General features: G+C 29.6%; 4 protein-coding genes across 4 annotated transcripts in view; all 4 read right to left on the minus strand.

Moving 5' to 3' along the window:
* The window catches only part of LOC149477918 (uncharacterized), a 600,334-nt gene that overhangs the window by 372,314 nt on the left and 206,471 nt on the right, over window positions 1-21,549 (minus strand). The gene's annotated exons all lie outside the window — the stretch shown is intronic.
* Window positions 7,211-8,329, minus strand: LOC149477938 (cecropin-like). The gene is made up of 2 exons (XM_089709678.1): window positions 8,170-8,329; window positions 7,211-7,823 (listed from the first exon to the last, which is right to left on the minus strand). Exons 1-2 carry the CDS (start codon window positions 8,263-8,265, stop codon window positions 7,728-7,730), a joined length of 192 nt encoding a protein of 63 aa, XP_089565804.1. The 5' UTR covers window positions 8,266-8,329; the 3' UTR covers window positions 7,211-7,727.
* On the minus strand, window positions 11,907-12,897 carry LOC149477939 (cecropin-like). Its single transcript, XM_089709677.1, has 2 exons — window positions 12,750-12,897; window positions 11,907-12,334 (listed from the first exon to the last, which is right to left on the minus strand). The coding sequence occupies exons 1-2, from the start codon at window positions 12,843-12,845 to the stop codon at window positions 12,239-12,241; spliced, it is 192 nt and encodes a 63-aa protein (XP_089565803.1). The 5' UTR covers window positions 12,846-12,897; the 3' UTR covers window positions 11,907-12,238.
* On the minus strand, window positions 15,282-16,389 carry LOC149477940 (cecropin-B-like). Its single transcript, XM_089709679.1, has 2 exons — window positions 16,249-16,389; window positions 15,282-15,485 (listed from the first exon to the last, which is right to left on the minus strand). The coding sequence occupies exons 1-2, from the start codon at window positions 16,342-16,344 to the stop codon at window positions 15,393-15,395; spliced, it is 189 nt and encodes a 62-aa protein (XP_089565805.1). The 5' UTR covers window positions 16,345-16,389; the 3' UTR covers window positions 15,282-15,392.

Raw genomic sequence — 21,549 nt, forward strand, 5'->3', positions numbered from 1 at the left:
AGGATGGTTCTTATGTAGAGAAAACGTAAATATGTACCACGGGCGAAGCCGGGGCGGACCGCTAGTTATTCATATTTGTGATTATTTATTAAAATATGTAACTACTTATGTATCAAATGCAGTGGGAAATAATAAAAGAATGCATTAAAAAGAATTTGTATAATATTAATTTATGTAATTATTGTGTTGGAAAGAAATTCCTCAACATTGCAAAAGAATTCGTCACTGCATCATTTCCACCCTGTGAACCAGCTTGTCCAGCACCCTGGAACATTAATTGATATTATTCTTACACCTATTCGTAATAATATATCCTACTAATATTATAAATGCGAAAGTTTGTGAGTAACGATGTGTATGCGCGGGCGAAGCCACGGGTGGAAAGCTAGTTATGATATATTACCTATGTAAAACTAGCTTTCGCCCGCGTTTTCAAAGAAAAAACCGCATAGTTCCCGTTCCCGTGGGATTTCCGGGATATAACCTCTTCTATGTGTTAATCCAAGTTACCCTCTCTATGTGTGCTAAATTTCATTGTAATCGGTTTCGTAACATTTGCGTGAAAGAGTAACAAACATACATACACAAACACATAATATAATATCCATCTTCACAAACTATCGCGTTTTTAATATTAGCAGGATAGGCCTAGATGTTTCCTGTGATCAACGGAAATTCCCTTGGTGAATGACTTTTTTCACAATAGTTTTGCCTTATTAATCCTAGCTCTTTACAAATTGCTAGGAACAAGCTCAGTGGTGGGCTCTACTATAGAAATTATAACAATTAAGTATCATATTTTATTCAGCTTCATTGTATGGAATCACTACTGCTTATGAGCATTTACAGAACAATTGAAATATGCTTCTGCAAATGTGTTGCTAGCTTTTTAGCAAAAGTGGATAATTGGATATATTTAATAATAATAGAATAACTAAAAGCAATAGAAATGATTATGTAAGGAAAGGTATATAGGTATCGGTTGAAAATACATAATCTACAAATACCTAATTATTAACGTTCTGGAGCTAAAACATAAGATGATAATATAATATTAAAGAAGAATGTCTTTCGCGCCTTTATAAGTGAAGCGAAATTTTTCCTCGCTTATGAAAAAGAAAATAAATGACCTGAGATTTAAGGTAAGAGGATACTTACTAAGTTATCACCTAATACACAAGAATTCAGTAATGAAATAACGAATAAAAATATTATAACTTGCTTCATTTTGTACTTTATGTCTTCAACGATTAATGTCTTTTATGAATATGTAGATTATATACATTATTATTCTATTATTCTTTACAGTATGATGGAATATTAATAATAAGTTTGTCATGTGTGTTAGTTTACGGTAGGATGCCTGGTATTTCTGGACACTTTATTTTGTTGAAACTTGAAATAAATATAATAAATAGAGAATGGATTGAAAATTATTATGAAAAACAACATTATTACAACATATTATACGATCAAATAATCTTCCGTGCATATTTTAAACTATGCAAAACCGAGAGTCGCTGTTAGTTATGTAACTTAATATTTTTATTGAGAATTCGTGACGCAATTAAACTCATGATGCATTCACACTGTTATTATTTAGTTTCATAGTTATTATATCTTCTACATATTCAATCGACATATAAATACATTTTGCACACCTTACGACACACCGCACATTTTAGTCTCAGATTAGTAGATTTCTCCTATAAATAAAATTATTATTTGTCACGGTGCATTTGCATTAAACGAGCGAATACTCGTTCTAACCCCACTATGTCAAATTATTTTAGTGTAAACACGCGTAGAGCATTCTTTCGTTGTTCTTAGTGCGTTCGAAAAGATTCTATGCAATGTTCTTATACTGCACAACACTGAAAACGAGTTTTCGTTTACACTAAAAGATCACGAAAGAATGCTCTATCTCTAGTTCTATGTTAGTTTGATGTGAATGCACCGTGACTCTACGATCACTTATAAATAAAGATTAATTATATTTTTAACATTTAAAATGCCTTAGGTACGTTAACAACAATTGCAATAAACACAAACCTCATCTAAATTACTTTATTCAAAACTAAATACAAAAATATATATTAAATTTATAATAAAAAATATATTATATTTATCCACGTATTCCTTTATACACAGTGGCCGCTTCTCCGATGACTTACAGCGGGGCCTGCTTTTACAATACCATCTCGAATATTTTGGCCAATTCTCTCCTGAAAGTTAAAAAAATCTTATTTTATATATTTCTCATTATATGTGAATCTGGTAAATTTAATTATATGAAACTTTAAATTTTTGTTTTTATCACGGTACTACTAAATAGAATAATCTAAATTCTTTTTAGATCATGCAAAAATGAGTGAAAATACCAAGTTAAATTTGACGAAGTTTGTATCATGGATGACGGAAACTAATTAACTAACTATTGAACATAATATAAAATTCCTTAACATGACACGTCAAAATATATGGTACAAACAATGAACACCCAGGCGTTATAACAAAAACACATAAATTTTTCATTGGAATAGCAGGCAAGAGGTGATGTCAATCTGGTTCGGTCTGTAATATCAGATAAAAGAGTCTCATTGTAGTATTAATAACATAATATTGGACATGATAGTTATACAGTTTTAAGTTATGTTTCTGAAAATCGACTCATATATTTTGTTCCAGCTGCTGGGAAAAAGGTCTTATAGGAGGGTTCAGACAATAATACAATATTTGAGGTAAATGCGGGATCTCCGAAATAAAATTTTAATTAAATATTATCGTTACGCCTCTACTCTAATTTAAACTTAAGATTTAGTTTAAAACATATTAACTTGTTTATAACCATTATTATAATTACCAATCTTTTAAATGGCCTCCATCTAGGCGCAGGAGCTCCCTGTGTTACGAAAATTACTAAAGCAACAAAAAACAAAAATAAAAATTTAAAATCCATTATCATCCTTCACAAGTTTCTGAATGCTTTTAGTAAAATCAAGCCACTTTTATACATTGATGAAAAATTTCTTCTATTTACTAACATAGCAAATTCTTTTATTTTACTGTCATATTAACATAATATTATTAACGTATTTATTTGGAAATCCAATAGTTTATTTTTATTACAATAGCTATCATAGTATGTATATTGTTTTATTAAGCAAGGTCATTTACAAGGCCTTTTTTTTGCTATAGATTATATATTTAAACTGAAAAATTATGAAATTAATTCTTCCAGCGATTGGTAAGTCTTGCTTGTTGCCGAATGCCTAAGAAGTGAGGACCAATATTGATAGAGATAGGTAGAAAATGAAACAACTAAATCTAACAACAATCGACGGAATAACAACCGCAAGATAACAGTTTACACCATAGAGCAGAGAGCCTGCTAAACACATCTTATCTTCCTTGATATCATATTATAATTAAAATCCCTGAACGTGAAAAGTTCGTGAGGATGAATGACTCTATGTATGTTTGTTAACCTTTCACGTGGAAACTTCTTAACGGATTTTCAATATTTGGTAGTTATGTAGCTTTTTTTCCAAAATAACACATATGACATAACCTATAGAAATACCTTTTGCTCGCGGGTAAAGTGCGTCACACACGGTGAAGATACTATAATAATGTTATCTTAAGATACTGTAATATTTTATATTACAGTATCTTAAGGTATCCGGTATCAGCGTTCTGACCATCATTTTTCTTTTTGTCATTGCGTACTAAGACCCCTGTAGAACCGCCATCCTGTTACAAATGACCCGAAATTTGTGGGTAGTTTGAAATATAACTCTTAGGGTGCTTTCCACCACTAATGTGCGAGGATGTGTACCGAGGAATGTGTTTGTATAGAACCTAGTTTGAAGTTTGAAGCGTTATGCTTTAGAAGCGATACTATAGCTTATTTATCGCACATTATTAGTGGAAAAGCACCCTTATTCTGGCATAGCCGCAGTACATTTCGATATTTAGCATGAAATATAACTGACAATATTTGCACTCAGCCTGCACAATGTTGTCACTAAATAAACGTTGATTATTGTAAATTGTACGATATTATTTATTCATTGGACGCTAATGATTGTATACTGAACAACCGATAACACCGTGGTGGTAGTACCTAAATACAAGATTAATGTTGTTTATTTAAATCAATCAAATGGACTGTCGATTTAATTTTGATAAACTATTGCAAATACCAATTGTAATTGAACTGATATTTTAATATACTGTAAATTGTAAAATCTATATTATATAATATGTATGTATAAAAATGAAACCCTTTTCGCGTTGACACGGCATCACGTGGACCGATTTCGATAATTTTTTTTTATTATATTCCTTGAAGTACGAGCATGGTTCTTATGTAGGGAAAACATAAATATGTACCACGGGCGAAGCCGGGGCGGACCGCTAGTATTAAATAATGTTTAAGTTGATCTTGTTTGTTTATATCTTGGTTGCTTTTCACATTTTCTTAAACCCTTAAAATTGCATGTCAAAACATAAGGAAAGGAGGCGTAAAGATAAAATAGGGGTTAATTTAAAACTTTTTATATTTTAAATATTATAAATATACGCTCTACATTTTTAATATTTTTTTTAATAGTTATATTTTTAACGTTGCGAATTGTATCTGATACGTATAAGAAAATAGATTATGTATTTCATTGTAAAACCCTGTGTGTATAGTGATAGTTTTGAAAACATGTAAGTGAAAGTTGTAACATGTTATGAAGAGAAATTTCGTTGACTAGGGGAACCACTTACTATTATTATACAAGGTAGGTTTTCCATATTTCGTTTTTAAATTTATATGTAACTAGCTTTCCACCCGCAGCTTCGCCCGCGCAGTCAAAGAAAAACCCGCATAGTTCAGGTTCCCGTGGGATTTCCGGGATAAAACCTATCCTCTTTCCCGGGGTATAAAGTAGCCTATGTCCTTTCTTGGGTATCAAAATATCTCTATACCAAATTTCATGCAAATTGGTTCTGTAGTTAAGGCGTGATTAAGTAACAGACAGACAGACAGAGTTACTTTCGCATTTATAATATTAGTATGGATGTTTAAAAGTATAGTATATTAACCTTAATTCCTTTAGTAATTTATTTAGTAACTAAAAATCTATTCTTAGAATTATAGTTCATAGATTTCATGCGTAATTTTACAGCATGACGTCGAAAAGATACTTAAATAGGCATTTTATTATTCTACTATAATATATGCAAGGTTAAAATAAATATTTCAATACGAAAATACTATGAAAGTTATTTCGAAGAACAATGTCAACCTATATTTTTATTTTGTTAGTATTCTCTTATCACGAAACGATTAAAATATATTTAAAGAGGCAATTATTTTTAAAACGTTTTTGTTCAGTTCAGTTATAAATACGGGTGGTAAGAGTGATTCCCCTTTTAGTTAGTCATGTCTGAAACCTGTTTTTATAGAACGGTACTATGAATCCATACCACATTCATACTATACGGGTATCTTAAGTAGAGGAGGTAAATTCCCGATGTAATCTTAATTCTGGGTATAGTATTTAGTATATATATAAGATAGTATTTTCTAACGTTTGATTTTATGCGAGTATTATACATTTAAAAATAATATAATAAATAAATCGCGTTTTAAATCCGTTAAAATCTTTGATTTCTAGTTACTAGGATGATAATCTACAAGTTGGCAAGAAAAACATCATCATCTGCCGCATGATTTATTTGATAACTAGCTCTCCGCCCCCGGCTTCGCCCGCGCAGTCAAAGAAAAACCCGCATAGTTCCCGTGGGATTTCCGGGATAAAACCTATCCTATGTCCCGGGGTAAAAAGTAGTCTATTGTAGCACATTTCCTTTCTCGGGTATCAAAATATCTCCATACCAAATTTCATGCAAATTGGTTCATTAGTTTAGGCGTGATTGAGTAACAGACAGACAGACAGAGTTACTTTCGCATTTATAATATTAGTATGGATTAATTATAATTATTTTAATGCAGATAAGTGATCGTCAATTTGGATCTCAGACTAATTATTTTGAAAGTTTACAATCCATAAATTTTGTTATTTAGAATTTCATAAAAAATACACTCATAGTTCATGTTTGATAAAATATTAGTTTATATATTATACACTAAAATATTAGTTTATATATTATATTTTTAATAAATAATTAATAGCTTAAAAATTATATAATATTGTAAATCTATTTTTCTCTTTAATGTTAGTAATGGATTTGCATGAGCACTCACATTGTAGAGTCATATTGCCAATACTATTAACAAAGGCGTTATGAAATGCATTAACAACTATAAAACACTGAGAAAATAACATGATAATATTAACTTCAATTATTCTATCTTCGGACCTTTTTGGTACGACCAAACCGAAAAAAAGGTTTAACTATAAATTAATATAAGTAGGTACCAGTAGGTACATAGACGTTATAAAAATTAGAATGGGACGTCATTTTAGGTAGGAGTTTAATTAGTTTTAAAATCTAGACAAGCTGTGCTATCGGGATTAAATTAGTATAATAATTTTTTTCAGTTTCAAAACTTCTGGATATTATGTTCTGTCAGCTTAAATCTGTTAAGGTAAAATGATTAATAATGTACGAAAATTTTCAGGAATGAATTTACAAACAAAAAAAATTATTGCAATTAGAGTCATCTAAATTGTGGTCTAAATTGGTGACATTTGTGGCTACAACAGGCTATGGCTGAAAAACAGCGGTGAAAGCACTGGCCTTTTAGTCATTGCTTCCACCATATGCTGAGTCCATAGCCTTTTCGTAGTAAACTGTTATTTTTCTTGTGTATTTTTTTTGTTTATGTGTTTGATTTTTACTGCGAATAAATTCTTATTCTATTCTATTCTAAATTGTAAAGCAAGTTTATGTAGAACTATGATCCAAGCTTGAGATTATATTTCATGAACAATGAACATAAACTAAGTTTTAGTAGAACTTAGTTCAGATCTTAACCCTACGGTGTTCTGCGTTTAACATAATATTTGAACTGTTCAAAACTCTCTTCCACCGTCATGACAGTAAAATGTTATATGAAATATTCAATACATGAATATATACTATGAAATTAATGGAAGTACTATCATTATAATCATCATCATCAGCCCATATGGTATAATATAAGCATTGTAAATAAATTTATAGTAGAGTAGATATACCTAAAGAAAACATGTTGTATTTGATTTAAGATTTTTATTATTTAAAAATTAAAAATATTTACAAAATAATACTTTAGTATGACAATATAATATCATAACTATGAAATAAATTATAAAGAGTATTTTGGCAGTAAATAGGAGACCTTAATCCACAAGAGACGGGTTCTACAAAGGAATTCTTAAATGTTTAACAAAATATTATAGTGTTTACTATCATAACACATATTTAATTAGTATTTAAACCTTAGATTATCAACATTATTACCCAATTAGGTTCTTGTCAAAATTTACAAGGTTGGGAAATCTCTTTGATTAATTACAAGTAAACAAAATTGAACTAAGCTGATGGTTTAAAATCTTTAGGACTTATTTCACTTCCTCCTGATAAAGTCTCTGATATAAAATAGTTTATCAGGAAAATTATCAGCTACTCGTGAAATCGGTCCCTAATACTACAATTTCTTGTAAAGTTCAATAGTGTAGATTGTGAATCCGTCTATGTAATTATAGTTATAATTTAAGATATATCTTCTATTTTCCCTTGTAAATGGATGTCGCCTGGCCAACCACGGCTACCGCTGGTCCTGCCTTGATGATTCCATCTCGAATGTTCTGGCCCATGTGTTCCTGAAAAATATAAACAATGAATAATATATCCTACATATACTGAGACTAATAATAAATTAAAAGCATGGAGCTGGTAGGGTTTTGAATGGTGTCGATTTTAGACTTAAAATTAAAAAAAAAATAGGCAAATAAAACTAAACTCTACTTTGTATTACATTGTATTACTATACATTCTTACAAATTTATTAGTTTGTAAATCTCTAGACTAGACGTAGTATAAATATTTAGTTATTACTATTCGGATATACAATAATTTTCATGATAGACAAGAGTAAAAATATATACATTTATAAAATGAAAGCATAAGTACTTTATAATATTAATAATATTAATCAAAAATACTTACAATTTTCTTAAATATCTTCCACTTGGGCGCCGCCGAAACCGCGCTAAGAGCCAACACCAACGCAAACACGATAGAGAATATCTTGGCGAAATTCATTTTTATATAGTTTATTAGTTATTTATATAATAATATAATAACTATAATATTAATCTTGCTTCACTCACGACTTGTAGTGATCTGAAGAAACATTCAAACACACCGCTTTTATATTACAAGTAAATACATAGTTAGTCATGTGGTTGGTACATAAGTGTTATCAATAATGAACTCTATTTCATTGTGTTACGGCTGAAATTAGCTAGTCGTTTTAACTGCATCTCGTCTCGGGTCAGAAGGGAACTCCCGACGCTCTTGATAAAGTGATTCCTCTTGCGTGTGAAATAATTAATGATTTTGATATAAACATAGTGTTTAATAATATGAAGCGTCAAATAGTCCCAAATTGTGAGGGGAAGTACCTACTAGTAATTTAATTTTTAAAAAGAAAATACGAAGCGTTGAATATATTTTAATACATAATTTTAAAGTCGTATATTATATTTTTAATAATATGGCTCTATTATGACACTGTTAATTTGGTTCCAAATTTTTCGTAAAACAAGATCAATATAAAAATGAATAAAATATGAAATGACTAATCAAAAATTAAACTGACTTAAAAAAAATGCTGAAAAATATTATCATAATTAAGAACTAATTATTTTTTGAGGGTAATAACTCAAATGCTTATATAACATATTAACAAGGACTTGATTTTAAATAAGGAAAAATTTAATAGCTCAATTATAAAAATTCAATGTTGAAATTAAACCTACATTTTGTATTCCCAAAATTAATAAAGTGAATTAATAATAAAAAAGTTAATTAAATTAAAAATATTTCTTAAACACTTCAATAGAGATTATTGAAAAATATTAATTTCAATAACTGTGTATTAGTACCTATATCCGATTGGGATAAGTACCTATTTATTAAAGTATCTACCTATTAAAACTTTTTTATCCTAGTTTTAAGTACGACTATCGACGTACAATATTTATAACTAACTCACAAAATATTTTCTTTTGAAACGAATTTGATGTAAAGTTTCTTCTCATTCTATAAAATGTAGCAATGTATCATATTTTTATAGATTTAATAGTTTTATTCGCTCAATAAGTTCGGTACTTACATTATAGAGTGAAATTGCCAATACTATTATCACAGGCGTTGTAAAATATGCGCATTTAGAGAGGAAGCTTGAATAATAATCAAATTATAGAATATTCTTCGTCGTTCAATATATAATTTGATATATTCTTACGAATATAGCTTTCAAGCTCATATGAAGATTATAAATACTCAGGAGAAGCGTGTATGGCCAATATAATAATTAATTGGTATGTTAGCAAGAAGTACATATCTAGGTAATATTTTAACGTAGCTATTTAAAAAGCTCACCCGTGCTATGTTTTTGTTTCATGTTTAATATTATGTATATATTATAGTCACATCAAATATTCTGCGCTTATTAGTTACTTACAAATTATATTATGTAGAGCCACAATCACATGTGTAATTTTAATAATACATAATTTTGCACGCATATTTCTCTGTGTTTTCTGATAAAATTAAACACATTTAAAATGGTAAAATGTATTGTTTCATAAAAACTAAGTAAATTTGTCACTATACCACAATATTATTACACATCTACATAAAAAAATCGCTCTCTTTTTTACTATAGGTACCTACCTACGTTATTAGTTTTCAATTTCAAATGTACACTTACATATTATATGAAAACTCATTTCATAGATATTTTACATGATATTCAGCTCCGAACTATTCATTAAAAACGCCAAGAATTTCATTATTAGGTACTCCTAGAAGGTTAACTTAATTGAAATTCATAACGAAATTAAATTGTACTCTTGTTGCTATTCGGGTTTTATTGGGTGTTAAGCAAAAGGAATTTTCTCATATTACAAATTATTGTTAGTAATTTTACGGTGTCGAGAACTAAATATTACTAATAATATACCATAATTATACCTACCATACCATATACCTACCGGGTGAAATCGTTAGGTGTGCACAGGCGATTATTCCGTAACTATTGCAGAATATCAAAAAACTTTAAACTGATATCGAAAGCCCTTTACCTAATGAGTAAAATAACATAATAACTTTTTAAAAATAAAACGGGAAATATCTTAGACTACAGGCCCGTGTTGAAAAAATTATGGGTCATTTGACCCACCACCTGACCTATCTAGAATGATATAAGAGCATAAAATAATAAGATTCAGCACTATGACGTCACTCGTAAGCTGTCCACCTGAGTGCAGATGAGAATTCGAAAGTTCAGGTAGAGATTTTCTCCCCTTGTCTCCATGATTTTTGTACGGCGTTGCGGAATAATTGATTAAAAGTAGTATAGAAATAGTATGACACAGATGCCGAACAAAATCAAATGACCAAATTTACCCCGGCAACTGTCGAAAAATAAAAATAAATTCCGACTTTGTGGACCACCATTTTTGTACGGCATCTGTGTCATACTATTTCTATACTGCTTTTAAGCCATTATTCCGCAACGCCGTACAAAAATCATGGAGACAAGGGGAGAAAATCTCTACCTGAACTTTCGAATTCTCATCTGCACTCAGGTGGACAGCTTACGAGTGACGTCATAGTGCTGAATCTTATTATTTTATGCTCTTATATCATTCTAGATAGGTCAGGTGGTGGGTCAAATGACCCATAATTTTTTCAACATGGGCCTGTAGTCTACTAAGTCCTATGTGTATACTTTGTAGAAAACGGTGGTAAAATAGTAGGCTAAATAAAAAAAAATAAAAAAATAGGTACGAAATAATCGCCTGTGCACTACCATACTACATACTACCATACGATATGTATGTGTGCGTGTATGTGTGTCAAATGTACGGGAATGTGTGTGTATTGAATTGTTTATTGATTTCGTGTATTTCTTCTCGGGAATTTGTGCATTATTTTAAAATTATCCGATTGCACTTCTCTATAAAACTATAGTTTTCTCCTATTCTCTATTAAAACTATAAGTTTGCTTTATCTCATAAACAACGCTGCTCCATCCACACAATTTTCATAAAAAACGACATACTTTAAAAAGGAGTAACTACTTCAGGTAGATACTTAAGTAGGTAGGTAGGTATATATAGTATATAGTAGTAAAAAAATAAAAGTACTGGCTATTGTGTTAGTACATGCATCCATAAATTCAGTTTATCGTCCTATTAATATTCGGCACTGACTCGCTTGGAATACATGTTAATAAATTCTTCTAAAATTAGAAAATACATTAAAATTTTATATGTTTTTGCTGTATAGTGCATTTCTATACACAAACAGTTTTTAATTACTTATACAATCCAATGTTGTTGGTAAAATATGATTAATTATATTCTACAAGATTATAGTACTATTATTTGCGCTCATATTCGTCATATAAATATCTTATTTATAACAAAATTCATGATTTATTTAATATCCTTTACGTTTTCATTAAAACAAAGGATTTAGGCGTGAAAATACATTTAAAATAAGATTAGTTTACTTGAATTTTACTAAAATTAAGTGTCTGCAATAATATTAAATTTTGTAATAATAATAATATGATTATATTGACCATTATTTACTTAGAGTTAGAACGAGAATGTTCTGGATTTAACACAATTATTAAAAATCAGGAGATAAAATAAAATTCATAAAAATAAGTTTTAAGATTTATTTACAAAATAATACTTCACTATGTAGTCATATTCTAATTAACAAATAAATAATGTCGAGTATTTAGGCAGTAATACAATATCTCAATTACATTAACAATGTTTATAAAAAGTTTCATAAAGAATCACAATATACCTAAAGAAAGGAATATATCGATTATTTGGGAACAAAAATATAAATTCGAAGAGTTAATGTTACTATAATATCATTTCGTAGATTGTTCTTCCCATATTATTTTTACTAGTAGATAATAAGGTGAAGAAAAGGTACTCTAAACGCAGTTAAGTAATTGACTCATAATTTTGGGGGTAGTTCACTATTTTCCTTTATAAATTGTTGAAGCCTGGCCCACTACCTCTACCGCTGGTCCAGCCTTGATGATTCCATCTCGAATGTTCTGGCCCATGTGTTCCTGGAAAGATAATATTTAATTTATAATTATAGTTAATATTTTATTTAATAAAAGGAATGTTAAAAGTAAAGTTGCAGTGTCACATATCCTCATAAATTTCATACATTAAAGAAATGAGATACACCTTTATGTTAAAGAAAAGCGGGATAAATATTTTGTTTTAGAATAGTTATATATACAAAAATCAAGTGACACAATATTAACTTAATACTTATTATAACTAAAGTAGTAATAGATTGTCAATTGCGAAAGGTAAGCAATTAAAGACGAAGAAAATCACTGCAAATATTTCTGATCACTCTACCTTATTCATAAAACTATCTAGCCCACGTCTTTATTCCTAGATAAAAAGTGAATATGCACTCGTAGGTAAAGTATTTATTATCTAGAAGCCACAAAAACAAAAAATACTTACAATTTTCTTAAATATCTTCCACTTGGGAGCCGCCGTCACCGCGCTGAGGCCGAGCACGAGCGCGAACACGAAAGCGAATATCTTAGCGAAATTCATTTCTATCCAATTAGTCTTGCTGCTTCACGCACAAATTGTGTTCTGAAGAATCATTGGACCACAACGCGTTTATATTGTACGTAAATGACAAACTTTGTAATGCAATTACAATAATAATAGACTTGAAAGTTGAACTCTATTCCCTGATGTTAAGGTTGAAGTTAAACTTGATAGTTGTATGGTCTGTTTACTTTCTTTGGTCTTGTCGGGAACTCCCGAAGCTCTTGATAAAGTGAATCCCGTACAATTAATGATCGATACTTTAATTAATTTACGTCACTGATAGCGCGTATACTGTAATTCTATTTGAACTTTATTTGTTTCTTTGTGGGTGGTTTTTTATCGTTTTAGTGTTTGAACTTTGAAGTTTATAAGGAAGCTTTAGAATGCTTTAGTTTTATGCTTTAATTGATTAAATAAACTAGAAAGAAAGAAAGAAAGATTAGATTGTTTATAAGTTTGTGATCGATAAAGTTAATTATTTTTTATTATTATTATTAAGCCATGGCTGTCCCACTGCTGGGCAAAGGCCTCTCTTCCCTCCGTCCACGTCTTCCTATTGTGATCAATTTTAGTCATTATTCAAAGTAAATAAATATAATAAATTTTAAAAAACGCATGACAAGTCAGGAGAGTTGGCCACTCTACATTATTAATTAATCAGTTTTTTTTATTATTTTAACATACGCAATGACGTCAGGAATAATGTTAATATTAATATTAAGTGAATTTATTTAAAACTAGGTTTCCGCCCGCGGCTTCGCCCGCGCAGTCAAAGAAAAACCCGCATAGTTCCAGTTCCCGTGGGATTTCCGGGAATGCGTCATTTTCCCGGGATAAAAAGTAGCCTAATGTCCTTTCTCGGGTATCAAAATATCTCCATACCAAATTTCATGAAAATTGGTTCAGTAGTTTAGGCGTGATTGAGTAACAGACAGACAGACAGACAGAGTTACTTTCGCATTTATAATATTAGTATGGATTAATTAACCATCCCAAATTTTCCCTACATAAAATAAGTAAAAGAATCTAAATGAAACTATAATATGCATGTACGATAACCATTTTTCACAGAGTACAGACATAAAAATTTTAACTTTAATAATGGCGCGGCGTTTATCGAATTAAAAGGAAGCAAAAAAAAAATATTTATTAAATTAATAATAATTGTATTGTCAAATAAGTAACCCAAACCCATGACAAAGTAAATTGACTGGGCTTTGCTTTCAATATCAATATAAAACGAATATAAATAAGAGAAATGTATACATCTCTTTAAATATATTACCTCGAGAATTTAGGTCAACAGAATAACCGTTAAAATATTAAAGGAAGTTCTATGTTTATTGAGAAATCATTTCCCGCCAAAAACCATTGTATTTTTTTTTCACGCAATGGCGTTCGGATTTATAACAACAACGCCTTGTTATATTCGTTAAAAAAAGGAAAGAAAGCTCAAAATTATTATGTGCATGGTGAAATTTTATACAGTTTTGTGTGTACTTATATGACTTTCAAAGGGTAATAATCGTCTTCCAATATAAATAACAAATACAAATAAAATGTGTGTGTATACAAAGTACATACGAATAACATGTATGTGGCCTCTGGAGTAAGCCTTCACAAAAGATAATTATATTATGTATGTAAGTTATTTAAAATTGTTATATAAAAGTTTATATAAGTTTAACGTCTATTAATTTCGTATTTTTATTTATTTGTAAGAAATAAAAGGCTTTATTATTTTTTATTTATTTAATTATTATTTTACGTTTATTGCATACTCCTCACAGTTTTCTCCTCTAAAGTCCATTAAATATAGTTAACACTGTCCGCCAAAAATAATAGAACACTGTAACAGTTTTAGTGAACTAAAATTGTATACGGGCTCAGAAAATCCTGTCAAATGTTAAAAACAAAACTAACACAGGCATTGTTTATAACTAAGTTTTTGTTTGAATTCATAGCGGAAACACGCAGTGCAGAATTTCGAATGTATGTATTTTCAAAAATGTCTAGTATGAAATATTTTTATTTTGTCTGACTTAATTCAGTGTTTAAAACTCTCTCTGGGACTCTCTGGTCTGGATAAATTTGTATTAATTGTTATAAACACCAGTTAATAAAAAAATTGCTTAGCAAATAATATTTAAATTTAAATGGTTAATCAGAATTAAAAGAGATAAAAATGTTTTGTGTATGTTTCTTACACTACAGGATTTCAAACAATATTTTTCCATATATTTGTTAAATAAGTAAATATATGATGATACAAAGAATTCGAAAAGAAATATCTTTGAAGGTGTTTTTTGACTTCGCACTTGACTTCGAACTTTAAAGTACTTATTCATAATTTAAATGTAAGGTTAGGTATAGAAATCATTTTTTCAGATCAATCAAGGTCTTAATAAATAACTACGTAATAAAAAACCTTAATAGTTTTTAATAATTTATTCCTTAAAATAAATACAAAATACTGAATTCATTATTATTTACAATTATACATAACATTGAGGTATATAATATAATAGATTTAAAATAATTATTCTATCCTTTTACAATGCTCGTAGCTTGTCCAACAACTGCAACGGCTGGCCCCGCTTTGATGATACCATTACGTACGTTCCTTCCAGCTTTTTCCTGTAAAGAAATAAAATATTAGTACATATTATTATAATTTAAATAGACGTCGTCCTAAAAATATTCTTCTTAAGGATTGATATCATTTTTAAATATACAGCCTAGCTTAGGTAGGTTACAGTTAAAATAAAAATAAACTTTAAACTAATTCTTTCGAAAATAGAATATATTCCATACAGAGTAAGAAAATAGTATTCATTCCATATATAAATCTAGCTGCACTCCGCGGTTTCACCCGCGTGGCTCCGTTCCGGTTGGTCTTAGCGTGATAATAAATATTAAATAGCCTATAGTCTTCGTCGATGAATGGGCTATCTAACACCGAAAGAATTTTCCTGAGATTAGCGCTTGCAAACAAACAAACTCTTCAGCATTATAATTAATATAAGAATTTGAATAGATTTTATATCAACACTCTTGTAAGATGTTCAAGATAGAATATTGTTTACATACAATTAAACTGTACCATTTATGAATGATAAGAGATGCGGTTATTATTCTTTGTATGATTAGGAAATTATCTTTTATTGACCTAATCACTACATAGTTTAAAGTATGGTCGCTTCCCGTGTCTGTCTGTACGTACCTATGTATGCTTACTACACCTTACCTAGGTCTTTAAAACTGCTCAACGGATTTTGATGCAGTTTTCTTTAACAGATAGAGTGATTCAAGAAAAAGGTTTTTTAGGTTTATTAGGTTTAAGCGGACAAAGCCGCGGGTTGAAAGCTAGTTATTTATAATCACATAATTAAAAACTTACGATTTTCTTGAAGATCTTCCATTTAGGGCTAGCGTCCACCACGCTCATTGCCAAAATACAGGCGAAAACAAAGAAAAATATCCTCGAAAAATTCATTATTAGGTTTATTGTTTGCGTTTAACACGTTTTGCAATGAAGCGATGTGAGTTTATGAGAAATACTGCTGCAAGTCCAATTTTAAATACTAAAAACATGACTAATTTTAACGTGTAGTTAATATCGCGTTGCCAGGAAAATTAGAACTCTATTGCGTAGGAAATAAAGGTTATTTTAAGCAAGTTGTATTGTTTGTTATGGTTGTAGATAAAAGGGTCAATACAGGTCAAATTGCTCGGAACTAAATATGGGTGATAATCGTGAATCCCCTGAATGCATTGGGACAGGGGAATTATTACGGTTTGTGTTTGGATGTTTATTTCTACACTAATGTGTAAGTAAATTTGGAAATGTGGTTTTAAAATATTGAGTTTGTTAAATTTATGCCTGGTTACTAGAATATATTCGTTAAGGTCGTGAAATTCATTTTTCTCTTAAACAAAGTCGCTTTCTTTGTCCCTATGTCCTTTTGTATGCTTAAATCTTTCAAACTACGCTACGGATTTTGATGCGGTTTTTTTAATAGATAGAGTAATTCAAGAGGAAGGTTTTAGTATATAATTTATTAGGTTTTAGACAAAGCGGGTGAAGCCGCGGGCGCGCGGTGAGCTAGTTTATGTATAATAAAATAATTATTAAATGTGTGGGATTTTATTAGAATTATCAAAAGGTTTTGTTTTTATTTTCATTCAATTTGTGTGGTCTTTTTAATAAGCTCTTTTTATTTGGACGGTTCGATGTTTATTGCTCTTTGATAGATTATAGTAAAACCTAGACTTTTAATATTTCTACCTAAGAATATGACTTGTTTTTTGTATTCTGGCAACAGTCCCAATGTCTGGGTATTTTTCATTCTAGCTGACAAGAACACAGTTATTTTACTAACTTAGATACTTACTTATTGTTAAAGAAAACCTTATAGGATAAGTAAAGTAAATAAGATTAAAAACATAAAAATTTTACACATAAAATACTAAAGCCTTTTTTAATTTTCTTTTATGTTTTCATCTCTTCTCTTATCATTTGTAAAATTCTTATACTAGTCTTTGCTCACATACGCATACGTATATTATTTTACTACCTATTGGGGTACCTTTTAATTGGCGTAGCTTAGTATTAATTCATCTCAAAAATTGTATCACTAGCTGTAAGGTACCTTATCATATATAAATAAATAAATAATACATAATATGCTATCCTTTCTCGCTAACCCGCTTTTTAAAATTCGCTCCAAGTTTCGATATGAATTAATAAACAGAATATGAATCATTCAAAAACACAGGGTTCAAGTTTCTTGTAAAGTGGCAGGGACTTTACCGATGAAGTTTCAGAACCTTCTAGAATATTTTGATATTTACATAATTTAAGTATATTTCCTAACTATGTTGGAGAGGTTTATGATAAAACAAGACAAGTGTTAAGTATTTTTTAACAGTAGAATATTCATAAATTATGTTTTAAAAAGTTATCAAACAAGAAATAATTTTATTTTCACGAATTATTATCTACTATTTAAAAATAAGTCGGGTTTTCCTTCCTGACGCTATAACTCCAGAACGCACGAACCGATTTCCACGGTTTTGCATTCGTTGGAAAGGTCTCGGGCTCCGTGAGGTTTATAGCAAAGAAAAGGTTTCTCTGGTGGCGAAACGGAGTTCGCCGGGTTTGCTAGTCGAACTATATATTTTACGAGTTAATGATTCTATTTGAGGATAAGTTAGTATAAAAATATAACCAGACATTGAAGAATTGGTGCCTCTTCATATTTCCTACTAATATATTACCCATTCCAATATTATTTTGTGAGCACACACACTCATACAAAAATACTGCTTTGAGTTTAATGTAGTTTTCACTGCTGATAAGACGATGATGGAAAATCGTTTGATATAATTATTTAGATTTTAGACTATTAATTTAATTTACAAGCCCACACAGGTTGGTATTTAGTGAATCTCAATATTTAAATAGCGTTATGTGTATACAAAAATATATTTGTAAATCTAAATTTAAAAAACAACAGGTATATCAACAATTTAATTCATATATTATTTATTATACTTTATTATCCTTATACTACAATCGATGAGTTGAAAACGAAATTCTAGTAACATAATTAATAGCATTTAATTATTGTTTGATACGGTTCTTCACCGCTGACTCATTGCAATGCGGAAGCTTTTCATTGAACATGAACATGTCATAGTTATGTTATGACAAAATGTGTCGATAAACTGAAAAAGTACCTTGTATATCTCCCATATTTAATTTCTTGTTAAATTTTTCAGTAAATTATAATTATTACTTTCAATATAAACGAATGCAATGAATTAATTTAATTTATTTTATTATATTTTGATCGAAACAAATAAATATTTATTTTATTACCAAACTAGCTGCGCTTTGCGGTTTCACCCGCGTGGCTGCGCTGCTGTTGGTCTTTAAATGTGCTATCTAACACCGAAAGAATTTTTCAAATCGAACCAGGACCTAGTTCCTGAGATTAGCGCGTACAAACAAACTCAGCTTCAGCTTCAGCTTTATAATATTATAGTATATTACTATACCTAGTAGGTATTCTGCGTTCTTTCCATATTAAGTTATGTTTCATCTTATCAAGCGAATGGTCTAAATAAATTATCCATGTTTCTGGTTTATTTTCAACAAACCAAGAAATTAACTGAGACAGTGGCCTAGTACTTAGTAGCAACAGGAAAATTATGATATATATATTATTCAATTTTATAGGATGTTATGATTCAATTTTAACCGTTTTTGATTATTTTTCATTCAAATAAAAAAAAACTTCAGCTTCTTTTTAAAATACATCAGAGATTGAGAGAGATTATTGAGATATTTTGAGTAGAGTCCTGGTGGAATCAATTGAATCTTCATCGTTTTTAAATCAAACTCAAATTTAATTGAAGAATGATGAAGAATGATTATAGTATAATGATGTATTTCTTAGTGAGAATAAAGTTTATTAAAAAGGATGCTCAATACTATTTTACTAGCATCAATCCTGTTTCACTTGTATCTATAGTAAGTTATCTATTAAGTTAGTATTAAGTAAGTAGTGAGACGTAGTAACTATTTTATTTATTTTATTTAGTAATCTGTGGGCTCTTTGCAAATTTCACCTACACTCGATCAGTCGTTTTCGAGTGAAAGAAAATCAAAAATGCACACAAACTTGTATTTTTACAAAACGTAACAGTCACGATCAAACAACAATAAAAACTACGGAATCTCAATAAAAAGTGTAATCCCTTGCGAGGAACATCGATCTGTGAAACAGATGCAGTGACACGCCTTGCCAATGCTCCATTTCACACGGGACTTATTTAAATCAACCGACTTTAAAAAATGAGCTTGGATTTTATCCAAAAATTTCACATTGTAGAATTTAAACTAACGCGCCCACGAACTCTTCGTGTGTGTGTTAGTGTGCTGTATTTGAAGATCGAATATTGTGGTGGTAACCTATTTGTATTTACACCTTTTTACATATTTTTACTCTTATAATAATTTAATTCGTCGGTAATAACCTAGAAAGTTCATCCTTGACACAAGTATGTATAAAGATAATTTTTCTAGATTTCGAGTGTATGGAACACAAAAATCTTAGAGATAAGAGTCGTATCTGTCTAAGTTCAATATTTCTTTAGCCTCGTTGATTGTCTAATGTAACTAATTGATCTTAAGGATATAATATAATTAACTAGCTTTCCACCCGCAGCTTCGCCCGCGCAGTCAAAGAAAAACCCGCATAGTTCCCGTTCCCGTGGGATTTCCGGGATAAAACCTATCCTATTTCCCGGGATAAAAAGTAGCTTATGTCCTTTCTCGGATATCAAAATATCTCTATACCAAATTTCATGCAAATTGGTTCAGTAGTTAAGGCGTGATTGAGTAACAGACAGACAGACAGAGTTACTTTCGAATTTATAATATTAAGTATGGATTGTCAAATATTAATATTTATAAACGAAACTAAAAGGACGAATATAATATTAATTATTACGGGTCACGTCTTTTTATCGTAAAAGTTGTGCCATACATTCCTAAACTTCAGAACTATTTCATTTTAATTAAATTTAGTTTTAGCATAATACTACCACATTATTAAATGTAATGGTAGTAATATGCGCATGTAGCCTTTCACTCTTATAATTTAGGAACGACCCCTTTCGTAGTAATGTTATTTTTTGCTCAATATTAATTACTGTTCAGTGCTCTAATAATTTCTCAAATAAGAACTAGAAAGCTCCATCCAACTTCACTGCTCTCAAAAGGAATAACTTTCTAATTTTTAAAAGAGTTTTCATTGATGCTTCATCCTTTTCAATTCGAACCAATAGTTTCTGAGATTATAAGTATAAAATATATAACATGTGCTTTTAGATAATAAATAAATATCGCTTTTCGCATGAAAATTGTAAATAACTTATTTCTAGACACGTTTCACAAAGATTATTTCAGTATAATAGTATTTAACTAAAATAATTAATCAATGAAATATATTCCAAACGTGATAATAACGTTAAAATGAAACCTAATTAATTAATTATAGACTTAAGATGAAGTCAAACATATTCATATGAAAGGAGCATAATATTATGGTTATCTTTGTTTTAATATAATAATTCCCCAAAACGACAAACTAAAACACACAATAAAACCCTAGAAAAATAACGTTGTGTGGCACTTGAATAAGAATTAAGAGAAAACCTGTGTAGTAAGATTGAAAATTGCTTCTTTTATGGATCTTAGGTATACATAAAAATGTACGCAACATAATAATCATAAATTTGAAAATTTTAATCTTTTTATAAGTTCCATTGTTACTTGCTAAATCTATGTAAAACAGGGATTAACGATGTCGGAAGTTGGTATTCAGCTGAAAATAAAAAATAGCTCAAGGCAGTTTAATGTAGTCATTTCATCTTTTAAGATTACAATCTTGCGAAACGTTTTAGGAAGAAATTAATTTTTTATCACAGTTATTTTTGGCAGTAAAGAGAAAATCTTAATCCGGAACATTTATTTTAAAAGCACTTATAAATTGTATTAGTAAATTGTTCAAGCTTAATTCGTATTAACTGAAAGTGTAAACATTTTCAAAGACAAAATCGTGATATTATTTCAATGTAAATATACTTGCTTACTGTTTGCTATGTCCATGTGATAACTGATAAGCCATCA

Source organism: Colias philodice, chromosome 23, assembly GCF_061535455.1.
Source record: "Colias philodice isolate Cphi_HAF_F1 chromosome 23, ilColPhil1 Martin Lab GWU primary, whole genome shotgun sequence".
Taxonomy (NCBI): domain Eukaryota; kingdom Metazoa; phylum Arthropoda; class Insecta; order Lepidoptera; family Pieridae; genus Colias; species Colias philodice.